This window comes from Drosophila bipectinata, chromosome 2L (genome assembly GCF_030179905.1).
Source record: "Drosophila bipectinata strain 14024-0381.07 chromosome 2L, DbipHiC1v2, whole genome shotgun sequence".
In the NCBI taxonomy this organism is placed as follows: Eukaryota; Metazoa; Arthropoda; class Insecta; order Diptera; family Drosophilidae; genus Drosophila; species Drosophila bipectinata.
This window is the reverse complement of record NC_091736.1, coordinates 3,981,319-4,009,017: the sequence shown is the minus strand read 5'-3', so window position 1 is coordinate 4,009,017 and position 27,699 is coordinate 3,981,319. Positions and strand designations below refer to the sequence as shown.

General features: G+C 40.6%; 1 protein-coding gene across 1 annotated transcript; it reads right to left on the bottom strand.

Annotated features, from left to right (window-relative positions):
- Window positions 1-36: 36 nt before the first annotated feature.
- LOC108124543 (uncharacterized) lies at window positions 37-27,478 on the bottom strand. Its single transcript, XM_017240277.3, has 6 exons — window positions 27,066-27,478; window positions 19,065-19,101; window positions 8,408-8,451; window positions 1,909-2,431; window positions 822-1,631; window positions 37-763 (listed from the first exon to the last, which is right to left on the bottom strand). Exons 4-6 carry the CDS (start codon window positions 2,332-2,334, stop codon window positions 560-562), a joined length of 1,440 nt encoding a protein of 479 aa, XP_017095766.2. The 5' UTR covers window positions 2,335-2,431; window positions 8,408-8,451; window positions 19,065-19,101; window positions 27,066-27,478; the 3' UTR covers window positions 37-559.
- Window positions 27,479-27,699: the final 221 nt, after the last annotated feature.

Here is a 27,699-nt window from a genome sequence, read left to right as displayed (position 1 = left end):
TGTATAGTTTTAAATGAAAATCATAGACAAAAAGGATGAGTTTGTGGTAAAATGATTTATTTGTTTGTGAAATTAAACGTAAAATTAATTCAAAATGCAGTTCTGTTCGTAAAATTAAAACTATAGTCTAGGGTAAATGCAAAGTTTGGAAAACTAAGCTGAGGAAACAAATGTTACAAAAGAGAATCATGTTAAAGCAACTGAAACAGACAGTACAAATCGAGAATCCTTGTATACAAATACAAGGAAGGAAATGGTTTTACTTTTTATCACAATTGCGTATGAAAAATTTCTTTAATTGCTAGAAGCTGCCACGCCCTCCGCTGGCCCCGCCCCCGCTGCTGCTGCCACTGGAGCTGGCCAAACCTGCCGTTGACTGCCGGGGCACCAGTATCCGGGGCAAAGTGAGCGATCTCTTCGGGAAGCCGTGTCTGCCTGTCTCTGCCACCGGAGGCGGAGGATGCAGCTCTTCGGGGCTGTTCTTCCCAACTTCCTCCTGCAGGCCCACCTCCTGCACCCCCTCAGTTGGCTTGCCGCCATTTTCGGTCTGCTGCGAATGTCACGCATACGACTGCGCCGTCTGAGGCATCATTCCACCGGAGTAACCACCTTCGAGACCAGGAGGCCGCTCTACCAGGTTCTTTAGACGCCCCCTTAGCTCCTCCAGACTCTTGGACTTGGCCTTATTGATGCGTTTGTACTTGACGTCCTTGGGCTTGGTCACCGACCGATGGTTGGACATAACTCGGTTGTAATTGGTTACCTGGAATGTGAAAATAATGTTAGGATATTTGGTTTGGTCCAATGATACTATTTGTTACCTGTGTCTTTCCAGTGGGCGGCTCCTGGGAAACTGTTGCCACTGGCGGCGGAGGCGATGGGGGCTGCAACTGGGGAACCTTGACGCTGAGAGTGGTGCAAGGAGCGTCGTGGCTGGGCGATCTTTTGAGAGCGCCGATCTGGCGGCGAGGAATGGCGGCGCCACCTTCCACGGGCGACGAGTCTTTGGCTTTATCTGCGGCACCGGTGGTGGAGCCGGAAGGACTGGGCGCATCTATCTGACCCTCTGTGGAACTGGAGCTCAGTGCTTTATCCGAACGGTTCTTAAACTTGTCCCGCTTTTCGGCCACGTCCGAGGTGGGCTCCGGATCCTCCTCCACCGAGTATACCGTCTCCAGAATGTCGGGACGTCGCAGAAAGCAGTTGTTCCGCCTGGCAGCTCCATACTTGTTCAGATTCGTTTCGATTGCATCGGATATGGAACGCACAATGGTGATGCCATCGCTGCCCAACATTCCGCCACCTGCTCCGCTGCTCTTCCTTCGGGTGCCCAGGGTCATCGGGCCGTCGGAATCGATCTCTTCCAGCACCACCGCCGAATCGGAATCGTTCAGGGAGTCCAGCTCGTTGGCGTAGCTGGCCTCGATCGTTTCCAGGCCGTGATCCACCAGGCGGGAGGAGAGGGTATCGATGACCTTCTGCTGACGTTGGATGGTTAGTTCCCGGTGATTGAGCAAGCTGGCGATCTGCTTCTGTTTCCGCTTCAGGCGCGATTCGAGAAGCAGGAGCTGGGAGGTGAGTGAGTTCATCTGGTCAGACTTTTCCTTCTGGTAGCGGTAGTGTTGTTGAACCTAAAAGGAAAAAATGGTTTTATTGTTTGTTACAAATAAAAATATATCAAATAAGAAGTATATAATTCAGAGTAATAATTATTTATTTTTGCATTTGAATAACAAACTCAATTAGAGATCGCGTGTTTTTATTTTAATGGTTTCGTGAGAGTCTATAATTTAAATAATACCATTGATTTAGGTATCATTTGCAAACAAACTGATCGTGATCTTAAAAATTAAATGTGAAAAATAAATATAGAAAATAAATTAACTTATTTATTAAACTTCATTTTACCTGCATGGCATAAGCCTTTCTCCACTTCATGATGTGCTCCGTTTGGAATCGCACCTTGGAGCGCAGCTCCTCGATGATGGCTCTGGCTGTGTGCAGATCCTTGGGATCTTGATTCATCATATTGAGGCGCAGATTGCTGGTGTGACTGGAAACGGGAACTGGTGGTGGCCATTGGAATTCCAACGGTGGCTGGTTCACATCCGTGGGCAAGGAGCCCCGTGGCTGAGCGGTCTTGGTGGTTTTCGGTGTGGAGGGTACGGTGCCGGCTCCACTTGAGCCAGATCCAGCTGCCACAGGCCCACTGCCACCCCCGGCTGGGTTTCCGGACATGCCACTGGCCGCCGGGGGTTGGGTGGGCTGCTTCTGAATGCTGCACGCCATGCTGCTGATGGTTTTGGCAAATTGTGTCGCTCGCCCGGCATACATTTGGCTGATATATACGGTGTTGCTTTATCCGATGTGTGCCCCGCTGGTGGAGAGCATGCAAGGATGTGCAGTGGTCCGAAGCCCGAGAACGTGCTCCCTGGAAAAGAACACAAGAGTAGCGCATGTTTTATTAATAGCCAATATTTGCCAAGTGGTAGGAAGGAGAAAAAGAGTAGCAACAATTTATAGTGGCACAACACATTTTCTACGGTCTCTACTGATGTCCCCCCCCCCCCCAGATTTTTCAGCAACAATTTATCTCGGCGTATATGCATAACACATATTTGCGGCAATAATTTCGCTGGCTCTTGTTTGGGACACTCTTTCCGAGGAATCCGTCAACAAGCCCGGGGCATGTTAAAACTGAAATTACTCATACGCCTCGTGGGCCCGCGACAGTCGACAGTATGCAAATTCCATTAAAATTCCAAAGAAACAAGTAAAGTGTGGATAAAATGATGAAAACAAAAAATTACATTAAAATCGAATTAAAATTAAATTCTTCAGCCGTTCCGAGCCGCGCATTTTACACTCCTTTGGGAAATTATAATTATTATTTTTATTACGCCAAACCTCGGTAGCTGTTTTTCCGTTTCATTCACAGATAAGGACAGGGACTTCTTTTTATTATTATATTCCACAATTAGGGCAGCTGACGTAAGGCGGAAATTTATGAGCTCATGACTATTGTGGCATTATTAGATAATGTGATTAGTCAGACGGCTTTGCGTCTCATTTAAATGAACATTTTAATTTATTTTATCGTCGCCAATCAAAGTTTCAACTGTAAGACAACATTTGGGCAATTATGCATGATCTATTACCCTTTTATTTAATTACCTAAATGCAATCTGTTCATGCTTGAAGACAAATTTAATTAGTTAACAGATTATTTCTTAAGAATTAGTCACAAGTGGCAATAGTAATTAGTAGTGGTCTTGTTTATTCTTCCGTCGTAAGCCAGATTTAAGCTATTAACTTTAAACTTTTTTCGTTGTGGAAGAGTGCCTGGAGAACTTCCACTTCCATGCGAATCGTGGAATGCAACTGGGGAGTAACATGCTTTTGAAAACAATTAACAAATAAGCCAGACGTGGCATGCAACCCGAGTCCCCGGGAGTCGTGATGGATAGTGGCAACCTGGTGGCATTGCAACTCATTCACGCACGCAGCCTCGCCAGGCATTTCAGCTGCACCAGCCCCTTCGCTTCATCCATCACTCTTAATTATGACAATTGCCCACTGGGGCAAGATGGGAATATACAGAGTTCTCACCTTATGGCCGGCTCAGAATTGATTGGTGCTCATGTGGCCATTAGCATTTAATGGGAATTACCTGCCTCTCCAGTCAAAGGTTGCTCTCCATTTGAGCCTTGAATTTACGGCCTCTTCGGTAAGCTGATCGCCTAATTCCTCCTGATTCCACTTAAATTGGATGCAAGGGCATAATTAAGATGCAACAGTGTTTCCTAGACTGACCTTAACTACCATTAATCATTTTAGTCCTGACGAGTGGAAACCATTTAAACAAGTCAACTTGTATACACTAAAAATAGAAGCGTTTCAGTCAATTAATTTCAAATGAGTTCAAAGAATGCACAAGAGCCAGGAAAATTGTTTTCCACTCACTGCAATGGTATGGAAATTCTATTTTCCAACTTTTATGCCACGTACGTGATTCGGACACAATTTTCAGATTCTGTCCTGACCACCAGACAAATGGTACACAGTCAGACTAAAAAAGTTCAAAAAATTTGTCAGGCAACCACATGGGAGGCTTTTGTTTATGGCCTTGAAAAGTTCAGTGTTCTTGGACTGTTTGTTTTGTCTTGACCACGAATAGACATCGTTAATGATGTTAAACGTCACTGCAATCCTGGCTTTGTTTTCACCCACACTTGTGATTGTGCGAAAACAATAGTCTGTGCTTTTAAAGACCTGGTCTTTCTCTCACTATTTTTCCGACATATTAAATTTTTTCTTTTAATCTACTCTATCGATTTCCATACCATTTTCCAAAAACATCGTTTTATTTTATGAATTCTGTGCTAATTTAAAGCCATCCAAGGGACTGGACTGTTCCAAGAACTTTAACCACTATCTGTTTTTATAGGAGGAACGTGACCGAAACAAGCCATTTCACACACAAATTGTCTTCATTCCCCCAACTTTTTAGCAAAGTGGTTTTCCTGGCGAGCTTGCATTAAATATTTATCCAATCAATAAAGCATATTTTTCTGCACATTCTTCCCCCATTTATTTTTCTTTTTTTCTGAATAAATTGCCAGCAAGTATTTCACGACGACTGGCAATAAGGTCCTGCATTTTTTTCATTATTTTTGGAAATCTGAAAGTTTTTGCTGGCTTCTTTATATAAATGTTATTATACTTTTTGTTTGGCACACACTTTTTTAGCTGCCTTATCACTTATCGACGGGATTTGGTTTGAACATGCCTGCCACGCATTTTTCACACGCACTTTCCACATGTTGCGTATCTGTAAGGTCCTGTATCTGTCGGGTTGTGTATCTGCAAGGCTGTCATTGTTTGGTTGGCTTTGTTTGTTTGCTTTTCAAAATATGCGTGGGTAGCAGACATTTTTTATGTAGTACCTACCACTTAAAGTTTCGTCTCAAATTTATGTATCCTGTAGAATTACAGGATCCTGTTAAATTAATTAAAATTGTAGCACGTAACCCTGTAACGTAGTAGCACTTTAACTGTAGGCCGAGCCCCAGGGACTTTTAAATCAGAAGATGGGAAAAGGTTTTATCGAAAGTACCGCCACTTTAAAACTGGATCAGAGAAGGACGAATTCGTTTTTGATTCAATGGATTTATGATAAGACAAATTCAATTGATTTAATCTATGAAGAACAAGACTGGGAAAACACGCCTTTATTTAGAAAGAATCAATTTTATTTAAAATATAATAATATAAAGTTATCTAGTATGCCCATTACTATAAAGAAGGATATAAATCTTTGAATACCTTCGGTTTCCAAAACTTCCTGTTTGGAATAAACAACATAACTCGTATCAGTGACTATATACGGTGACTATATATTTAAATAGTCACCTAAATTGGATTGTGTGACTTTTTTTTGTGCAACCTTCAACTAACTGTCATGCGCATCGAACTGTGATGGGATCAATGCTGATCTCATTTATTTTGCGGGCAAGTTAAATAAATTTTCGTGAAATACACGTCAGTGCGCTTGGGAATTCTGCCCAACTTAGTCGAGCACTTTTTTCATTAGCCATTGGGAGCCATTAAAAACAGCTACACGGAAGTTAGATTGGATTGATTTATGTACATATTGGGAGCAAAACAGCTGAAAAAACATCAGCTACAATCTTTGGGGAAAATGTGTTTTTTTTTTGTATAAATATTTGAAAGTGTTTCATTTCCCTCTCGAGTATTTTATTGAAATTCCACTGTTAATCTTATACAAACAAAATTGCCCTTGCACCTTTGCACGTGTCTATTAAAAATGCCACTGAAAATGGTCCATCTTGGCAAAGGTAAATGAATACAAAAGGACATGAAATGAGGTGTGACCTTCGGGGTTGCATAGAAGGTCAGTGTGGAGGTGGTTGCTGTTGGCTGTCGGCCAACAAACGGCATGCAAAACCAGACATTTATCTCTCTATAAAAAATAGCCGAGAACGGGCCAAAATGGCAGCAGGACACACAGAAGCAACACGGAAACAAATAAAAATCAACAGGATTAAATATGCAAGTCTGGCTGTCTCTGTCCCACAAAGCTGGCCCTCTTTTTCAGCTATGAACGAGCTTTGCCCGGGGTTCAGCCTTGTGTCTTGCCTTGGCTCTGGAGTCTGGGTCCAATCTGCTACGTTTTGTCGAGCATTCCTCGCCAGTCCAACTCAGACCAATCCACCCTCTCATCTTTCCAGTTTACTCCCCCTCCGGCTCGGGTGTCCTTCGCACGTTTTACGTTTTACTTTCAGGCAGGACACTGGGCCGTAAATATGGCTGCTGTGCCAGGCTTTCAAGTAAGTTCAACAAGTTTAGGGGTAATGTGGGGGGCTCTCGGCTACGGTGATACCTCTTACGAGGGTTAATATTAATGAATTATGCTTTGCTTTCCAAAAAAGTTAACTTAATAAAATTATAAACATTTTTTAACAAAAATTAACCAACAAGAATATTATTGCAGGTAACTTAAAGTTTTTATTTATACTTTCTTTTTTAATATACCTTCTTGAATATACCTTCTTCTGGCCAACTTAAGACCATACTGGCTAAAATTCCATCTTTTGAGACACATTTTAGCCCATATTTTAGCCATTTCGTACCGGGTTTCAGAAAGGAATACCAATTCCAAAAGGAATACGAATCAGGAAATCAGTTGCCATCGATCTGTAGTAAAATATTATGAAAATGGGGAAATAAAATTTTGGACCGATTTTTGGCTAAAATCATGATGTTACCCCTTTGAAAATTTTCGAAAATTGGGTCAGATTTTAGTTGGTCAGGTTTTGGTAGGGAATTATTCAACTAGGAGATCTAAGATCGGGAAGGTATAACATTCATCGATAGGATAATTATTTTCCGAGTTATGGATATTTTTCTGAAAAAAAATCCCGCTGGAAAACCTTGTTGACCAAGCTAAGAACAGGATGGCCAAAATGGTTACTTTTGAGACACTTCCTAGCACATATTTCAGTTATTTTTTGTCGGATTTGGAAAAGGATTACCATTTACTAATTAGGAAAATCATTGCCTTTAATCAGCATCAAAACTTGACCAAAATCTAGAAATAAAATTTTTGGTCCATTTTTGGCCAAAATCATGATGTTACCCCTTTGAAAATTTTCGAAAATTGGGTCAAATTTGAGTTGGCCAGGTTTTTATTTAGAATTAAAGTACTCAGTTCCCCAACATTGGGAAGGTACTACATCCGTCATTTCGATAATTTTTGGCAGAAATATGTCGATTTCCTTGAAAATAAATGGATTTTAAGAGCGCTGTTGACCATGCCAATAGAGGGTATCTAAAATGCGGATTTTTGGGCCACATTTAGGCCAATAGCTAAGCCGATATGTATCGTATTTGGGAAAGGAATACTATTCTCGAATCAGGGTTCTAATTGCCATTATTCTGCATCCAAATATAATGAAAATGGAGAAGACAAATTTTTAGTCGATTTTTGGGAAAGTTACAAATTATGATGAAATTTGAAATTTGCCCAAAATTGGGCCGGTATAACAATCTTCAATCGCATAATTTTAGGCAAAAATATGACAATTTCCTTGAAATAAATTGATGCCCAGGACCAACTTTGGCTTATGGCGTACCTTCAGCTGAAATAAAATTTCCGTCACACGTCTTATTTGAAAATCGAAAATAGAACTCTTGCAAGCCACTCTGCTGCATAATTGAACTATTTTCTGGGGCTCTCCCTCTCAGTTGAAGGGATTCCAGCCAAGGTTAAATAACCAAGCTCCGAATAGACCAACTCTACCAGTCAGCCACGTAAGTGAATTATGCATTCTGTGCACTCGCTTTCGTACAACATGGCGTATGAGTGATAACTTGGCTAAAACGAAAAAGGGAAAACCGAACATTGAGTCGGTAAATTGAATTTGCTGAATCGCAGTGGGGAAATTGAATGCTATGTAGCTGCAGTACCAAAGTTAATTAAATGATATGGAAGCAGTAGGGTAGTTTGAAATATACCAAATAGACCAAATTGGTTACTTCCTTTTGATGAATTATAGAAAGTTACAATTCCCTTGGATTTTCCAGCCATTTAGGAATTTAAGGCAACAGAATGAATTGCGGAAAACTGCGCCTTTGGTGCGGTTTCGGGTAATTTAACACCTTGGCCGCGCATTAGTCTAACGAAACCACAGGGCAAAATACTTCGAATATCAATCATACGCCCCGTTGGCCAACAGCAGGAACCGTTCAACGTGGCTGAACTCTGACCGGCCTGCCCAAGGCTGGTTTCCAAATCCTTAGGGCCATTTCCGCTGACGCTGACAGCTTAATTTACAGTTTTCTGCGGCTTAATCGGAAAATGTGTAAAATGCTTTCGGCTACTTACAGATTCAATTTATTTTCAGTTAGTCCTCGGCAACGGATAAATGCCTGCAAGCAGAATAATATTAAAAAGAAATTAATTAATGTCGAATTTAAAGAAGCATTTGTTAAATCGGTGTTTTTTTGGAAGGGTAGTGGGGTGAAGAAAGGTAAATAGTAGAGTAAATTAGTAATAGGTAAGGATTAATAATCTAACAGGGGTCTATAAAAGTAATTGTCATTTCTGACAATTGAGTGTAAGCTTTCTGTTTGTAACTATTCTTCTCTAAATTTTCATCAAAAGAATTGTGCTTTCGGTTGGTTCTGCTTGCGTAGCCAACCTTTTGTTCATCTGACAAAAGTAATCAAGATGCAAATGCAGTTGCGAAATCGAATCAAAGGAGTCTTTTCTGTGAAACTTTAGGGGAGGTGACAAATATTGATTACAAAAGACTACTGAAATCTTGCATTGGAAAAATGTTCAGTTATTGTTGAAGGCTTTGGCTTTATCTTTTAGGAACTTAAACTAGCTTAGCCTACCTAGCTAATCCTATTCGATTAAAGCATGAAAGAAGCTCCCAAACTATTATTTCCCTATGAAATATGGAACTACCTCTTAAAGTTTCTCATGGATATTACACGGATGCAAATGTCTGGTTCATTTCGGTTCTGCTCCCCGCAAATAGAAACAATAGACAAGCCAACAAGGACAATGGCAGGCTTAAGGGCATTTGAGGGCTGCCACTGACGAAGGCAGCGAGGCTGTTGCATTGATGCATTAAATAAGGAGGCAGTTGCAAGGCAGTCGCTTGAATGGCAAGGTCATATTCCCGTCACCACAAAGTTTGAAAAAGGAAAGTGTTGAAACAAAAGTGTTGCAATATGTATGGATAGCCATGAAAAGGCGGATGCGGACTTGCAGGATGTGGCAGAGAACACTAAAACAGCCGTTCCGAGCTATTATGTACACTTTAAAATTTAAGAGATCACAAAAAATTCATGGGAATAACGTTGTTTATATTGTCCAAAGTCACAGCTCCATCAAAATAATAGTTGTGAAAAAGAAAACTAAGAGTGAGATAAATATTGCCCAACTATTGTTGGCCAAAATTTATTCATTTGCCATTGTCATAAACAGAATTCAAAGCCCACAGCAGGAGGTTGAGCAACGCTTTTTTTGTGGACTATGGGAACTATTTATGAAATTAAAGTAATTAAGAAAATTCAATCAAAAAATTATGAGAAAGTGTACTTGGCGCTACGTTTTGTAATTAAATTCTCAGGCCATACTGAAGCAGTTATGGGACCTCACTCATCATCATCATCATCATTATTAGCCAGCCATTCGGCCATATTAACAAGCCCGGCCAACGAGCCCCGTTATGTAGCTGTTGGGGCAGGAATGTGGCAAGGAGAAGGAATACAGGAATTCCTGTGTAGCAATCAGCAGATTGTGTGGCAGCCTGCCGTTCATTTCCCTATTTATTCAACAAGTTCCGCTGTGTGGCCCCAAAAGTTGCGACAGGATTCGCCATGACAGGCCAAAGGACTTGGTCTACGGACACTTTTATGCACATATAATCACATATTTCTGCTCTCGCAGGACATCGATTTGTTTGGAATTTGTTGCATGCCTCAAGGATACCCGAGAAGTCCCATTTCGGCTCCCTTCTGATCCCTTATTTTAGTGGCATTTATTTTGTCACACGTGTTTATGGTTCGGTGTGCGGCTAGCAAAGTCCTGAAAGCCCGTAAGTGCGTGTTTATTTGATAGAGTCCTGCCCCCAAAGTCATGCCTCCTTCTTCGTCCTTGAGTTACTTCCCTTGCTTCCCCTGTTTTTTTGGGGGACTGACTGCCTTGAAGGTATTTGTGCCGTTGTGGCACGTTATCGAAGGCATGCAGGCTGGAAATGGAATCCCAGGCATCCTTGTAATTGGGGCAAGGGTTTCTTGCCACAACTGCGATAGTATGAGTGTGTCTGTGTGTGGTATGTGTTTGTGTGTGTATTATGATAGCCGTAAACTCATTTCATATTTATTAAATTTGCCGCGCTACGGTTTTATTTTCATTTGGCACGTACCAGAAGTAAAATAAACATCCGACCAAGTTTTTCTTTGTTTTTGATACACTCTCCTGGCCTGACTCCCACTATGGAGTCGGGACTGGCATATTGTTCCAATATTGTGCAAACAATGTACAAATATTTCTGGGGCTCTCAAGCACTTTCTAATTAAGCAGAAAAATCATTTTTCTCCTTTTGTGTTTCCTAATATCTGTACTACCTTCCAAAGACTCCCTCAGAGCATCTGAATTTTATGGCCGGGGAATTGGAGCTCCCGGCTTGGGTTCATTTTTCGTGGCTTAACTGCTTGAATTGTGGCCATAACTCCTGACTTCCCCCTTCCTCGTTTTCCGCCACAAACGGAACTATGTAATTAAAAAGTTTTGCAGAGAGATTTCCGAGCTACAAAAAAGTGAGGGGAAAAAAGCTTGTTTGCTTGTTTGCATATTTCTGCGTCAGCCAGAAACAATAATTAAAAACAAACCCACACAGAAACGACCGCACAACATCCACCGGCGGGGTTTTAACAGCTGGTTTTAAAATCATTTATATTTTGATTATTTTGGTTTATTTCTGACTAGATACGAAATCAAAAGCCGATTGTCAAAGATTGTTTTTATTCTATAAAATGGTTTGATAAAGACACGACCAAAGGATCCACTAGATGTTTTGTTTTAATTTAATGTCTTTGTTGTTAAGAGGATTAAGGAATTTAAAATTAAATAAATTCAGGAATTCCTAAAGGAAAACTAAAAATAATCACGCTGTCAGTTTGTGGTTTTTTTTAAGGGCTTTATTGTGTAAAGTAAGTCGTAAATCAAACTTTTGTAAAATTTTCGCTATGTATTTGTTAGGAAACACTATGTTAAAGCCCAATATTTGCATTCGAATAAACAAAAGTCGAGTGCCAGCCAAACCAGTGGAACGAAACCAACCAGAACCAGAACCCAAACACAAACCCAAACCAGAAGCAGATGTAGATTTGACTTTGGCAGTAGAACGAACCGGGCCAGAACAAGTGCAACAGGCAATCCGGGCCAACAGCAGCTTTGTGTTTATTTTCCGACTGTCAAAAAGGGCAAACACAAAAGCCAAAACAAACTTTAAACTTGCACTAAGAAATTCCTTTTCGAATATCTGTCGACTGCTGTACGCATTTTTATTTGATACTATTTACCTGACTTTGACAGAGTTTAAAATCATTCTAAGGCCAAGATCAAAAAGTTAAGATGTATAAAAGCAACGGTTTGGTTGCTCAACCACTTAATTTCAACTGCAATCCGGGGGAAATGTGGCCACTAGTAGCAAGTTTCTGCCAGAGCTTCTGGTGGGAACAGGTGCCACAAAGGTGGACTGGCTGGGGAAATGGGGGGAGCCCTCGGCTTCAGCTCAACAAACTCACAGACGACAGCTTAAAATAATAAAAGTAGTCAAATTCTGTTTTTATGAAGCATTAGACAGCAGGAGTCAAGAGTGCAGCACGATAATGTTTTGTTTGGCGAAAGATGGGAGTCGGGTTTGGAGTCATATACCAGTAGAAAATTGGGTTAATTATGTATATTTTTGTACATCATGGTAACATGATTCTCCAATAAAGTTATATATCATGTACAAGCCCCTTGTGGTTGCAGAAACCCCTTCTTAAGAAGTTGCCTCTCAAGAGCAAAGCCCCAAAGCTACTCGTTGAAAATCGGATTATTTGTGTCCGATACTAGTGATGCTATAATCCGAGTTGTTCGCAGTTTTGCTTTGCATGTCAACAAATTTGTCAACTAATTAGACCAGTTGGTCGCTTGTCGTTTTGCCAGCTGGAAGTCTTTGCAGTACATGGCAAAAACGTACTGGGAAAAATTGAAACGACAACACTCGGTGATCAAACAAATACAAGAGACGTATGCTCTGGCTTGCACAACTCTGGGGCACGATGTGTTGCATAATCGAGACCACAGTTGCAGAGACAAAAGTCAGAGCAGCAGTAACAATAAATCCTACAATACACCCACAAGGCAGCAACCGGTTTTCAATCTGCTACCGCTCTCAGATGGCCAAAAAACAGAAGAAAAACCCCAAAGAAATATCTGCACCATAAACGCATAACGCAAACTTCAATTGTGCCTCTAACTTTGGCCTAACCCACTGCCCTCGGTTTATTTTTATTATTCCGCTTTTTTCCCATGCTGCTTACCTGAACTTCGGCCATAATTATGCCATTTTGATACACTCAATGGGAATAAGTGTTACGAGAATTTTTTATGGGGTTTAAAAATGCATTTTAATTAAAGTTTTATTTACCAAACGCTAAAGCTACGTTAAATAATATTTAAAGTGTATTTTTGAGAGGAAACTAATAATAAAAAATATATATTTATTTTACTAATGTACCTTCCCATTTTGGATTATCTTGAGGTATAACGTTCTATTCGACTTTGAATTACAGGAAGAATTTAAAGGTGAATTTTTTCTTGAAAAACAACACACCTAGTGTATGAAATATTCGATGTAAATTTGTAATTTTTACTATGTTCCCCCTGGTTTCTCACGAATATCGTGATGTAGTCTTGCGTTACATTTAACTTAGCCTGCGAGAAAAACTCGTTTGGGCCTGCAAGTTTTTTGCACTTTTTGCCGCCAAGGCGAGTGCGTGTGCCGGTAATCAGCAATCCGGGCAACAAGAACCCAGGGGCATTCTGCGGTTTTTTTTTTGTTTTTTTTTTCAGCCAACTATCAGCTGGCCGGAAAATTTGAAATGAGAGATGGAAGATGCCAGAAGATGGTGGTTGCGTCTTGGCTTATTCCGGGACTAAAACTTTTCCAACTTTCACAATTTGCGCTAAGTGCGTTTTGTGATTTGAGCGGGCAACGGGACAATGGGTTATCTAGTCGGGCTAAATAAAAGTTTTCCGCAAGACTGCGGCTTAAACACTTTGGAGCACTCTCAATTAGGCTGGCTCTGATAGGAAACAAAGTCTAAGAGCCATTAAAATATTAGATTTCAGGGTTACGATTCCAGAGCACAACCTATTTCCCAGGTCATCTCAATTGGGTAATCTAAATCTTAAATGGCAAAAGGCTGAAGTGCTTTCTCCGAATTTCATTGAGAGTGGCCAATAGTCCAAGTACTCTTAATTGCCGGCAATAAAAAGCGTAATTAGAACAAGAGAAAAACTCATTTCGTTTCATGGGGGACAATTACTTTTTACTATGTTGCATATATCTCAAAAAGTGCATTAGAAAGGCGTTCATTTCTTTTTGCGTTATAATGACCCAAAGAAGTCAGTTTGGTTTTTTTTTTTGATGGCCTAATCAAAAGTTGAGGAAGTTACAACTTTGTGCGCTAACTGCCAATGAAAATAAAAGTAAAGCGTGTGTATAAACAATAATAAAAGCCTAAAGTTTTTATTGTCCAATCATTATTGGATCTTTTCCTGCAAAGAGCTATCAAAGTAGTTAACTAAGAAGCATTTAGAAATGTGAAAAAATAACATACAGGCCTTGGCATTTAGGTTTGTAAAAAAAATACTCTCATCGTATGCAAATGTTCCATTTATATTTATTTATTTTTAGTGCAATTAACTTTTCGCTAAAGAGGGGAATATTTTCGGCTTATTGTGGGTGGTTTGAAGGTCGATTTTGCGCAACTTTTTGGCTGATGTTTAAGCGGCTTACGCTTCATAAATGTACCCTGTACTTTAGATACCATATTTTTTTTGGCCACTGCAATTAGTGAAAATGGGATATGGACTATTTCGAAATAAATATATATTTTTTTTGTTACTGCTTGACAATGTACGATTTTTTACGCCATCTATTTTACGCAAGATTATCTTGGCTGTGGGTTTTGCCGCTCATTTACGATTGCAATAATATATTTGCAAATTGTTACCCAAAACTTTGGCTCGTAATGATATTTTAATGAGCATTTATGAATATCTTTTGAAGGGTACTCTCTATTTGAATAATGGCTTCGAAGTATATGGAATATATATGGCTTTTTTAAAAAGTTTTGGTAGCTGTGGCCACTGTGCACCGGATGTCACTTGCCACTTGGCTTTGGCCTTGTCTGCATAATAATTTTTAGCCAACAGTAGCGTGTCTGACCAAGTGTCCGGATAAGTTTTGCTCGTTGACACTTTCATAAATTCTAATTACCAGCCACAAAGAGTGTCATTTGCAGGGATTTTTCAATGGCCATTCAAAATAAACTTGGTCTTTCGAGAGTTGAAAAAACCTAATAATAATTCGCACGCCTATAGTTGAATGTTGGATAAATGCTCTTTAAAATAGATATTCTATCTTCACAATGAATAAATAGTCGCATTATTTAGTTTGATTTTTTATATTTTTGTTATAAGATTTTTGTGCTTTGTTTTGATGGCGTCCGCCAATAAAACTTGACCTCGCTTACTACCCGCCAAAACCGGCTTTGAAGTTCGACCCTGGACTAGATATGTTTGGCAAAATAATATAAACAAAAAAGGCAACATAATAGCATAAAGACAAAGTTGAATTCTTAATGATAATTTTACATATTCTATAAGACATTTAAAAGATATGCTTTACAATCTGGCAGTAGAATTCAACCTTTGCGAGGCATATGATTTTATTCTATAACTTTTTATAAGACCTAGTCTTTTGGGTTAACGATGTGGGCGTTTGTGGTCTAAGGACTGACTTAAAATCACGACTGTGTTAGCCGGCACGTTTTAATTTAATGCTTGCAACTTGCACTTACCCAAATCTCATCCAATAAATTGCTGGCTGTCGATTCCAGCATAGCCATTTTTACCAAAACATCAAAAATAGAGATGAAAGGAACGATTTCTAACAGGCCCGTCCACTTGGCCATGCTCTTCGATTATTGGGTCAACAGGCCCGGGGCAAGCACGAACAATTGCCCTAGAAATATTCGGATGGCTGCGGTTGCATGCGTGCGGATGAACGCAATCACTCTCGAGTTGATCGAGATGATAGGCCTTAAATTAATTATTGTGTTTGCCTAGTAGTGGTAATACAGTTTAAGCCAATATTTGTTTTCCCCGTCTCTCTCCGCCCTCAAATTCCGTTCGGTTTGAAGCCATTAATTAATTGAGACTTGCCGAAGTGGCAGTTAAGTTGGCAAATGAAAAACATTTGGCTCTGTCAGCTCACACTTGGGAAAATTTAACCAAAGATGGTTGAATCGGAAAAACGAGAATGCCAGCTCCCGATGGCTTTTTGTGGCAAACAATTTTTGGCAGTCACTGTGGCGACAAAGTTAGCCCCACGACGATAACTGTGGGAAAAGTCTGGCCATGGGTGTGAAGCGGTGGCAGTTGCGGTTGCTGTGGGTGCGTGTATACTACGTATCTCTTAGACAAGCTGTGAGAAAAACGCAAAAGCTCCGCTTGGCAAAACGATATCAGAAATTACTTCTGTCGCCTTCAACATCCGCATTTAAATTGGCCAAATTAATGGGCGAGCATGAACCAGAACTTGAAAACACGACAAAATATTTGCCGAAAGTCTGAGTGAATTTAATTGCTTGAACATTTGAGGTCAAAAAGAGAGTATTGAAATGTTTATTTAGGAAGTGTTTTCCAAATAATGAGACAGGCCCCGAGGCTGGGAAATTTTCTTTTACCAACTCAGATCGAGGTCGTCAGAGCCAACGGAAAAGGAAAACTGAAGTAATATTATGAAATGTACTTGGTTAACTTTAACCACAATGACAATATTGTTTTCATTTGTTCTTTGAAATATTTCCAGCTGCTCTGTTCCAGCCCGGTTTCTTCAAGGGCTTGTCAAGTAATTTCAAAGTTGGAGCTTAAATTGAAGCAGCTGGCCGAAAGAAACCACAAAACTGAAACCAAAGGAGCAGAACCCAAACAATGGACTCGAGACCCGGAGGTTGGGTCCGCCGATGTGCATAATGAAATCGTGGCACAGTTACTTCGCATTCAAATTGCAGTTTCTGGCGTGAGGTGGAAGGTGGAAGTTGTATGGAAAAAAAATAGCCCCCCCACCAATCTAAAAAAGAAAGTCTACCGGATGCCGATGATGCTGCAGGGCAGAAGTAGAACCTGAGAAAATGATGATGCAAGTGGCAGCCTTCGTTGCACAGATGGTTTTGCGCCGTGACGCGACAAAAGTAAAGGAATCTTCGATTGACTTGCTGACTTACTGACAGAATAACAACCTGACTGACTGACTGACTGGCTGACTGACTGCCTTGGGGCATAATTGGGAGCCAGGGAGTATGCAAAACAGGGCATCCATGGTCCGTAAACCAGTCTAATCATTTTCCCCACCAATTTTCTAGCAATTTTCCACCTTTTTTCGCACTTTTAGGCTACAGCTGTTTTCACGTTTTCCATGCTCTATTTTATATCCAAAGGCTAAAAAGAGAACTTCGGGCTCTGGAACATAATTCATAATTAGCTGGGTGTTGTCAGGTCACTTTTGGAATACCTTTGTAAACGTTTCTCTAGTAATTTATTTTAATTAAAAATCTAAACCCGAATTGACCTACGACGTCAAAACAAAACAAAGGAAAACTAAAAGGTTTACAAGATTGCAGTTTAAATACCCTTTTAAAGTTTGATTCTGAGGAATCTCAATTTACTTAATTACTTGCAAAAGAATCAAAAATTATATTTCGTTATAAAAAAAATAAAACCTTTTTTTTATTACATTTTTATGGCTGCTTGGGTATATTTTTAGTGCGAATGCGGCTATTGTTTCATTTTCCAACAAAGACCCATGTTCGTGTTTGTGTTCATGTTTCTGGCTGCCGTTTCATGCCTGCAATTAATCATAAAAATTGTTTGCACCTTGCCGTGGACTAACCGCAGGCCAACATTTCGTTAAGGTCCGGGGCACGTATGGCATTACACACTTCCGTTTCCGCTCTGTCTCGCCCATTTTTGGGCCATGGAGGGGATTTGCGATTGGTCGGGGGAGTGCTCACCGCTCACCGGCGCGCAAGCAAATAAAAAGATCAAAAAATCAAAAAGTTTTTTATTGCATTCTGCTTTTTAAATGTCTGGCTTCCGTTCTTTTTATATATTTTGCACGCGCCAAAATTTATTTTGTGATTTATGGAGCGCAAAATCCATAAGAAACACGAAGAGGGCGACAAACTCTGATGGGATGAAGTATTTCTGACCCGGTCATCAGGTCCAGCAGGTCTTGTTCAAGAATTAAAAATTAAACTTTAAGCCCAGTTTTATTTTGAAGCTTTCAGAAAACCCCCAATAAATAAAATATTTATTGTCATCCATCGTATAATTGTCACTTTGGGACTCTTAACCAACTTTTAATTAATAAAGTCTTTTAGCGGTTGTTTCGCACTTTATGCTTTTTTAATGGCTTTTATTATTTAAAACTTTTGGCATGTCAACAAGCTGTCGACAGTCGCCTGCCAATTGCCATTGATGTGAAGGCACTTTTTCTTACTTTTCCCCGAGGATTTTCCGTTTTATCTGGGGCGACACTTTGAATACAAACAACGCATACATATCCACTGTACTATGTGATTGGATTGGGTTTTTTTCGTTTGGGCTTTGATCGACACTTGATGGGAGGGTAATTATCATACACAGTACTGCTGCTCATTTGGTATTATGGTAATGACAGACCTTCTGCATTCCCCAAACCAATTACGCCGAGGTGTTGAGCCGTCAACACATACACACACATACACGCACTCTCTCCGAGGCAAACAGCTCAAATCCAAACGCGAAACCAAAGCCAAATAAAATAAAAACCCGGGAGACTCACAGCCAAATCGCAGGGACAAACAATAAAGTGGGAATTTGTGCGTCTGCCTTAGTGTTTGCTCAGTCAGCAAGTGACATGCAATTATTTATACATTAGCGCTGGAGCGGAGTGTAAATATTTGCCGCAAACTTTTTGTTTTCTGACAGGAGGGAGTTACATTGCGTATACGCAGTGTGGGAAGTGTGGCCATCACGGTAGAGCGTTTGAAATACATTATCTGGTTTCGATGATGAAAGGGTTTTAGTTTTTTTTGCTTTTGGGAAAATAATTATTCATTGGGATTTGCTGGAAACGCATCGTGGCATCAATGGGCATTTGTCTAATAAATTATTTTGTTGATAAAATATTCCAGGCCTGCGGCAGTCACGCCCTCCATCATTGAGCCAGTCAATCAGAAGGCCAAACAAATCGATTGCCAGCGACAGGCAGGAACAGTGATAAGAAAATCAGTTCACCACCCACGCATATTTTACGGAGACCTGTACTGCCTACTTGTTGCTGATACATATTTTCGATTTTTTTCAAACCGGATGCGGATGCGGGGTTACCCGAGGCCTTATCAAAAAGAAAAAAAATGTGTATGCGCAACACAAGAAAACGCCACAAAGAAATTTGAATGCTGCCATAAAATCTCTTAAGTGTATTTTCCCGTGCGCGTTTCTTGACGCGAAATTTCAATATTTTTTTTGACACATTAAAGGATGTTTATGCAGAGAGGATTTAAGGAGAAATAATGGCTACCTTATGCCTGAACTCAGAGTGATTGGAATGGGTTGAATGTGTAATGGGAAACCCTAAAATGGTTGACATTTCCAGGAGTAACGCCAAAAGGCTTAAAATAATTGCAGGTTTCAAACTCACCTCTTTATCTTGGAAGTATTTTCTCGAAAATCATAAACTGAAAAGAAAAGAGATGAGATTTTTAGTAACTAATTGTCTTAAGTGAATAAAGTATGGCTTATATTTCCAGATACCTATGTTTATTGTCTAGCCTTGCAGCCAGCTTTCTTTTTAACCTTTCCCATGTCTCAATATCAATGCCGATAATTTACCCAATGCTTTTACGGATAATTCACTTAATTCGCACTCGAAAGTTGTCAGTAAAAATGAAACAACTTGGAAAACGTTTTCGGCTTTTCGTCTTTTTTGTTTATCACCCAAACTGGCAACCAAGTCGTGCAGTTCAGGGCCTAACTCAGTCCATGGATTTTTAATTGGCTCCGAAGGCCAGGGCAGTGGTGGGGACAGGTGTGGGAGGTCCCCAGAAGGGAAACCCAATGACTACAGTAAATGAACGACAAAAAAAAGGTCATGCCAGGTAGGCCAACTGAAAAGCAGCCGAGAGACAGCTGCGTTGCAACGGCTTTTGGCCGTAACTGGAACTGCGATTTGGAACTGAGCCGACTGGGAACTCACCCAGCTGGGAGTTCAGTCAGTCGTGAGCGAAAATCGGCTGCTACACAGTCCTAGAGGACAGAGGTCGGGTTGGGTGCGAAGGAAGGGATGCTAACTTGATTAAAGATTTCACACTTGATTAAACACAAAGGCCAGTTTCATTGCTGTGGCATCTGCAATTTGCAGCAAAAATTTTGTTGCTTTGCTAACAGATCCATTAAAGAAGGAAGGAACTAAAAAATGTTTATTTATTATTTAGGTTGGAACCGTATTTATTATAAAGCTTATCTCTTTTATGATAATAATATAGCTATGAATAACATTTATTATAAACCATAATTTAAGCTGCCAAAACACTCTCTCTCCAAACATTTCATTTCCTCCACCTAAAACAATAGAAATATCTCGGCCATTTATCTGGGCGATTTGAAGTCAAAACCAAATGTCTATAAAAGCAAAAGGCCACTGAAAACTACAATTAAAAAAAAAAAGAAGGAGAAAAAAATTGTGAAGAAATAATACCCTGAATCGTGATCCATAACTGGGTCAAATCCCAGATGAGGGCGGATCCAGCGATTTGAATGGAAATCGCTCACTAAGCTGTGGGAGCGGAGATCTTTGTAATGGAAATGGAAATGTGTCGGGAAACTTTTCTGGCGGCTCGGCTTCATGCATGCAGAATTGCAAGGTTGAGAGCAAAGTTTTAATCATATACCGGGTGTGGTCGGTAAAAGTTCATTAATTTGCCGGAAACTTTTATGAAGCACTTGACTTGGCTTGGCTTGCAATAAATGCCATTACAGTAAGCCGCCAGCCGTACAAGAGGGCCGCAAGTCCGGAGAGAACAAGAAAAGTCGTGCTGGACCATGGAAGCCCAACGAGGCAGGCGCATAAATAAATAATGGAAAAAAATGGAACCGCAGCCGTTGCACATTTTATGCAAATATATTGGCAAGCTGAGGAAAAAACTTTCGTTCACCCTAAGCGTTAATACAGACCTAAAGGGGTGACAAGGATGCTAGCGGGGGGGCTGAAGACTGGGCCAGCGAACGTGAGGAGTGCAGGCCGGGCCACATGACCGCACATGGCAATGGGGTCCAATCTTCCTCAAACACCCCTACACTTTTTTGATATGCCCTCTGGCTAATATAAACAGAGTGAAAAATGGTTGAACTTTTCTAAAGAAAAAGTCTTTCTGGTCTTTAAGACTTTACTGTTCCCTATGTATGCTTACAATTCTAAACCTTGAAAATAAATATTTCTTGAATTTAAAAGTGGTTTATATTTTCCCAGTGTATTTACTACATTTCCATATATACATATTCCGCCAACAGCCATGAAAATGTTAGGAACCCATGAGCAAAATGCATAACTTTTGTGCTATATTCATTGTTTTCCGCGTTTTCATGCTTTTTCTAAACGTTTCGTATCTGTGGTTATGCATTTTAGAGATTTTCTTCACTTTATGATGCAGCTGGAATTGATTTTTTTTAATTATTAAATGCGAAATCAATATATAGACATAGTAGAAGAGCCAAGGAATAGATGCTTTGCAGTTCGATTTCATTTAAGAAACAGATAGTATTTGTTTTAACTTCCAAAAATAAGAGTAACAATTACATTGTCTCTATCACAGTCAATTCATGCAGAAAAGCAAAACCGAATCCATGATGCCACAATACAATCGTTGACCCTTGCATAAATGTATCTTTGTATCTGAACTCGGAGATACTCCTCGGATGCCGGCGGATATTGACGTGTTTTTTTTTCGGTCTCTCTTATGCAAATTGCTTGCAAATACACAACTAACTTGCTTCGCTTTTTATGCATTTATGCGATGACGATGCCGATGACTATTACTCTGGGTACGACTGTGACTCTGGCGATTTGCATGACTGGAAGCGTAACGCGCACGCGTTCGTCTTTAAACTAGAGCGTTAAATGCGGGTGCATTGCTCGCCGAGTTAGTCAAGCAGTCAATCAAACCCGCCAGCCATCCATCCAACCATCCATTCATTGGCGGAGACCGCAGCTGTAGAAGCCGTAGATTTGGTCGTTTGCCATCATCCGAGTGGCATCTTTGATGTTGGGTTTCCATCCCCAACGCCCCATCAGAACCGCAGTCCAGAACAGCCAGCTCACTAATAGCCAGCCCGTCCTCAGAGTCCTCAGCAAACCTCAAAAAGCAATTCAATTGCTTGATTATTCAATTCCAATGGATGGCTTCCCAGGTATTGTTTAGAACTTGATACTCTCAGTTACTTAGAAAGTGAGACTCTAGCCCCCCGTTTGTAGTGGTCTTGGGAGGGAGTTCCCTGACCTAACTAGACCTTTTTCAAGGAGATGGTTGATTACTTTACAAATCAATTAATATGTTCAATTATTCCCCATCCATGGCATTATTATTTCTGACCCCATTTCGGAGTTAAGCCCTAACTGTAATTGTCATGTGTTACTCAACTTTTCGACATCGTATCTGTATCCGTATCTCTGGCTGGGTAGCTGGGAATGTATCTGCTCGTTGCATGGCTCGTAAAAAGCTCATTAAACCAAATGCCGCTGACAGGGTGACTGACTGTCCGCAGAATTGAAGGCGAGGAAAGAAGAGGCTTTATTTTTTGAAATCCTCGTCATTGTAAAAAGAAGAAAAACCAGCATATCAACCCGAGAACCCAGCGATTGTAACAGTAAACCTTGGATTTTCGAATGCAAACGCGATATAGAAGAAAAAACAACAAAGGCCGTAGGAACGGTACATGTTGTCAAAATAATTACAAAGCCCCGAAATTGTAGCGACATGTAATTAACGTAAAATGCGTGCCCGAATCTGCTGCCGTGCTTTTTGATATCTGCCAGAGCAAATGTTGCGTTCGTAATGAGCAGAGAGTACGCGGCGCATGTGAAATGCGTATCTAAAAGATACATGTATGTGAGTACACAGGTGCTTAATGGGCCACTGTCATTTGTTTTCCCCGCCTTCCTCGTTTTTTTTTTTTTTTTAGGCACGAAAGAAGGTAAAAAACACGGCCAAATTTGATTAACCCAAATAAGCCGCAGCCAGTTTCAAGCGACTTTTCATATCTCCACTGCCCTCTTTTTCACGTTGATGTCATTTTCATTCATCATTTCTGTTAGACTTTCATTTAATTGATATATCCATAAAGTGATTACTTTTCATATCTTTTATTGTAAAAAGACCTGGCTAATCCATTAAGTGGCTACAAAAAAGGAAACACTCTTCCCAACGAAATTCCCATTTTAATGTACTGTCTGTATTATCCGAGATATGTAAATTAATTTTCATTTCTGGTTTATGATACATTAAGCCGACATTGAATAGTTTGTAGACCAGCAGGTAGAGCTCTACATTGTGGCCTGGTTCCCGCCCCCCAAGGGCTTTGCTTCATTACGAATTGAACCTGTGCACTTGAAATCGTTCCGTTTTCCCATTTATTGATATAACAAAACTGAAATGTGACACACGAATAATTAAAAGCTGTTCGCCCACATTGAGGGGGTGGTGTTTGGTGGGGTGAAACGTCAGCCAAGCGCAAACAGAACATAATTAGTATGTAAAATGTGTGTGTGAGTGTTTAGAACAGAACCCCACCGGTGACCAGTGAGCATAGAGCACAGAGATACAAATGTATCTATGTATCCATGCATGTGCATGTCGCTTGCAGGCAGCAAACTGAACAAAAAAATTGCTGAAAAACAATTGTAACCAAACATTGTAGGCAACATGTTGTAGCCACGACAACAGCAACAGAAACAGGCACAGAAACAACAGCAAACAGAAGTAGCAACATCCACCGACAACCCAAAACAAGGCATAATGCGACACAAGGTTCCGCTAGAATGCCCAGGCCCATGGCCCATTCTCATGCCCCTGCCCCTGCCCCATGCCCCGTGCAGTTAGTTGCACCTGCCCCGCCCCTGCCCTATGCCACGTTCTGACCGCCCTACCCCGCCATCACAGTCACGATTCTTGCTGCTGTCGCTGCTGCTATTGCACTTCAATCTTTCTGGGGGAGAAAGGTTCGGTTTGTTGGGTAATTGTTTGGCTGTTTGTTGCCTAACGGAAAGTAGCAAACATCGAGAATGCCAACTTTTGGCCAAATGAACTGCAAGTGCTGGCTTGCAGCTCTTAACTTTGTCAGAAACTTGATTCACGAGTTTGGCCAACATCCCCAGCCCAACGACACTGCAACTATACGACACAGAATGATTTAATAGTTTTTCAAGAAAATCAGTAATGAACAAATAGTTTCGACCCTTCACTTCTTTCTACTTCTAAGCCAGCGATTGTACCATATATTTTAAGAATCTCTTTGGGGACTTGCATAACCCGGAATGATTTGTATGCGGAAAGCTAATTTTTTATGAAAAGAGAGCTAAATAGATGAAGCATGACAAGGAAACTGACAATAACAAAACTTTTGGCTCCCATTGCCTTTTGTTTGATTGTGAGCCTTTTGTTTGAGTTTCAGTTTAAGGGGGCCAGCAGCAGTGGCAGCAAAAAGTTGTAAGGAAAACAGGGATCGGCCTACGGACTCGGCCCTTGGTCCAACAGGGCCCTTAGTTGGGCATTGAATCCCATTTATGGAGGCCAAACTGTTGCTTTCGGACATAAGGAATATTTATGGCTTATCAATTTGCGGGGCACGTGCGAAAGGTCGGCAACCTTTTGGGGCAACTGCGGAAGACGGGCCTCGAGCTGGGAAAAATTCAATTAGGCTTCTTTCTAAAGAGATTTAATACGTTATAATTGCTCATAATTGGCCAAAAATTGCGAATATTACAATTTCTGTTGCTTAGTTTGTTTATCGACAGCTAAGCGCTTTTGTGAGCAACATTTTAATTAAATTTCTAAGCTGGCGTTTGTTTTAGTTCGAGTATACAACGGCTCTGCTCAGTCTGTCAACTTTTGTCCAGCTTTTGGCCAAAAAACAGACAAAGTAACGAGCAGCAGGTGGGAAAAAGCATCCTGCCGTGCCGGGACAGGTTGTTTGTCTTGCTAATTAAAGTTGCGTAAAAGCAATGCTTTTGTAGTTGAATCCAACAGATACTTTGTGTAAATCAAAGTAAGGACTCGGGGCGGGGAAAATGGAGCGAATAACATTGTTTACCCAGCTGTAAGACAAGGTGAAGGAGAACCACCTTGGGTGGGAACAATACAATACCTTAATAATGCTAATTGCCAACGCTGCCTGTGACAAGTTTCTGCTAATAGATTAGTGGCGGATAATTACCAAACATTTGGGTGAATAAAGCAGAATAATCTATTTGGTAGCAATTACCCCTCTAGATTTAGCAGATATCTGCTAACCAGATAAGCTGTTACGATTTACTCAAGCTAATTAATTTTGCAGTTGCCTTGGACTTAGTGAATAACAAACTAATAAAACCTAAGCCACAACTTTAATATCAGAATTTATATGCAGAGTATTCTCTCATCCAGAGACGAATGAAAAGGGAAATCGAAGAAATTTATAAAGGTAATTTCCCCGGCGGCCATGGCGGAAACGAAAGCCATCTCGGATCGAACTATCAATGCGCATCGATGTCTGCGTATACGTAATTTTCGAGTTGACAATCGCCCGACTCTTGCTTCCTGACTCTTTTCGCTTTCCGATTGCCAGCCACTATTTATAGCCAACTGCGGCTGGATTGTTGGCCCGTCTGAAAGCCTTGAGACTCTCCGCTTGTTGCTGTCACTCTTCTTTATTGTCGCTCAACAATTTGCAGCCATTATTTAAAAGGCCCAGATGGAGGATGGCAGTGGCAAGAGGAGCAGCTGGCAGTGTGGGTGACTCTGCCGGAGGATGAAGCCCAACTTCGTGAGGCTCTTATAAATGCCGCATCAATATCTTTGGATTTAAGTTTCCTTCCAAAAATAAAAAGAAGTCACAGCTGCCAAAAGTTTACCTAAAACGGTCAGCAATTCGCTTCATATTGGGATCATGGTTATTTGTGTAACTGTTGAAAGTGTGGGAAAGTCTGGGAAATATTTACATTTTTAAACTTTTTAAAAAGCCTAATAAATTGTATGCCTTTCTTCACATTAGTTAGTCCAGTGTTTTCTTTCAGGAGGGGTTTCTAAGCACTCAAAAGTTATAACAGCGAAGCTTAGAGTGTGCACTAAAACTTCAATTCTTTTTCAAAACTCTATTTTCTATACGATATTTAAAGTTCAAAAACACTATTTAAAAGGCTAAAAGAAACATAGATTCTCCGAGTTAGCTGCTGCTTTGTGAGCACTTTCATCCGAGACCCCTTGAGTGGCCTACTTCAAGTCAGCTCCATGCAAATGGGATCGGTCCCATCCCGGACCTGGCCCAAGTGCTGGTCTTTGTCTGCAGCCAAGTTCCTTATCTGCCGCGCCCATCTGCGCCTGCCACACGACGCCAACGTCGCCCTCGTCTGGAGTCCGATTCCCAAAGCTGGATTTTCGAGGAGGCGGCAAGGAGCGGAGGTGTCGCGACGGCCAGGATGAAGCGGATGTGATGCTGGAACTGAAGCGTCGGTGCATGTCTGCCACGTTTTGGCTTAACAAGTGATAAACTTGTCGCTTGTCCGCTCCGCGTTGTCGTCGCCTTTTTCCAGGTCCTTGGCGAGAACGGGCAGCCGACGCCTTTGCAAAGTGCCCGGAAAGCTACTCTTCCCCCCACTTGCAGACTTGCTCACTAACTTGGCCTAAGACTGAGTGCGCTGTAAATAGTTAAGTACAAATTGCATGGCTAATTTGAGCCGTTGCATAAGGCTTAAGGAGCAGATGACAACTTGACCGTGGATGCGGCTTAGAGGAGGTGCCAAGTTGATTTGGCATGAGTAATGACCGTCGAGAGCTCTTCCCATAAAGTAGACAACTTTATTAGCAACTGTCTGAAAACAATTTCAGCATGCAATGAAAAATAATAGAACAAAAGTTCGCAGTCAATGAACTAAAGACCCATAAAAAAGCCTAGAGTTTGAAAAAACTTCACAAGCATGTTTCTTGGAAATATTACGACCTGTGATACGGGGCTTACTTGTCCGGTCTGTTGGCGCAATTCAAAAAGTACCCGAAAAAATATCAGCTTTCGCCTCCTTTCACTTCTTTGAGGAGAGGAACTTTTCGAGACTTGTTTTCTAGCGAATCTAAAGTAAATATTTTCTAAGGTAACAAGCAAACAAATGCCCGTCTTTTTGTTAATGTTTCAAAGAGAAATTCGAGCTAAGAATTCGTTAAAAAATTTTCCAAGTCTAAGGATGCTAATGCCATAAATCTACATTCTGTCTGGGCCTCAATTATCTCTATTGGAAGATAAACAATCTCGCTCTAATAGGCTGCACAAATAGAGGAAATTTAGTAGTTTCCCACACTTCTCGCATTAGCCCCATTTTGAATGTAAACCGGATCTAATTATGATTTATTCCTCTTTTGGCCAGTCCCTCTAACCCTACCAGAAGAGGTTAGGTTCTTACCCAAAATTGTATTTATTTTATTCACTGCTCCATTTGTATGCAACCCGGTATCAAAATTAATTTCGTTTTAATGGTCACATTTATCCACATCGTTGGACGATGTTGTTTCACGATTTTCAGCACAATCACTACACTTGGGGAAAAATATTTTCAAATAATTTTTCGAAACATCTAGCTAATTTCCATAAATTATATGATTACGAATTATTTCACACTTTTGCTTTGCATAACACAATTTTTAGCATTTGTTTAATGGAGCGCAATGGAGCTCTTTCGTTTTGTTTGGTTTTTATTAGTGGGCCAGCTAATCACTGGAGCAGCTGTAGTTAGCGGAACGAGTATAGTGTCTACCAATTAGTACTGACTGTTTTTTGAGTTTGTTTTCGGAGCGAGACACCAACCGCACGCAGCGAAACCCGTTTTTTGATTGAAAGAAGCTTTAAGTTTGTGGCTGGTTCGGAGCTCACGTTCGAGTCGAACATGTTGCATGTTGTGTGTTGTCTTTGGCTAAAAACTTGGCTAAAACGGTTTATTTTTATGATTAAAAATTAAATAAAAAATTATGATGAAAATATAAAGTTTTTGGTTAAAATTACATTACTGGAAACAACACATTGTTATAAATCTTTACTAT

Coding starts and splice junctions, on each gene's coding strand:
- LOC108124543 (XM_017240277.3), bottom strand. CDS start 2,334: ATGTATGCCGGGCGAGCGACACAATTTGCCAAAACCATCAGCAGCATG. Junction 1,632..1,908: donor GAAAGGCTTATGCCATGCAG/GTAAAATGAAGT, acceptor TTTTCCTTTTAG/GTTCAACAACACTACCGCTA. Junction 764..821: donor CGCCCACTGGAAAGACACAG/GTAACAAATAGT, acceptor TTCACATTCCAG/GTAACCAATTACAACCGAGT.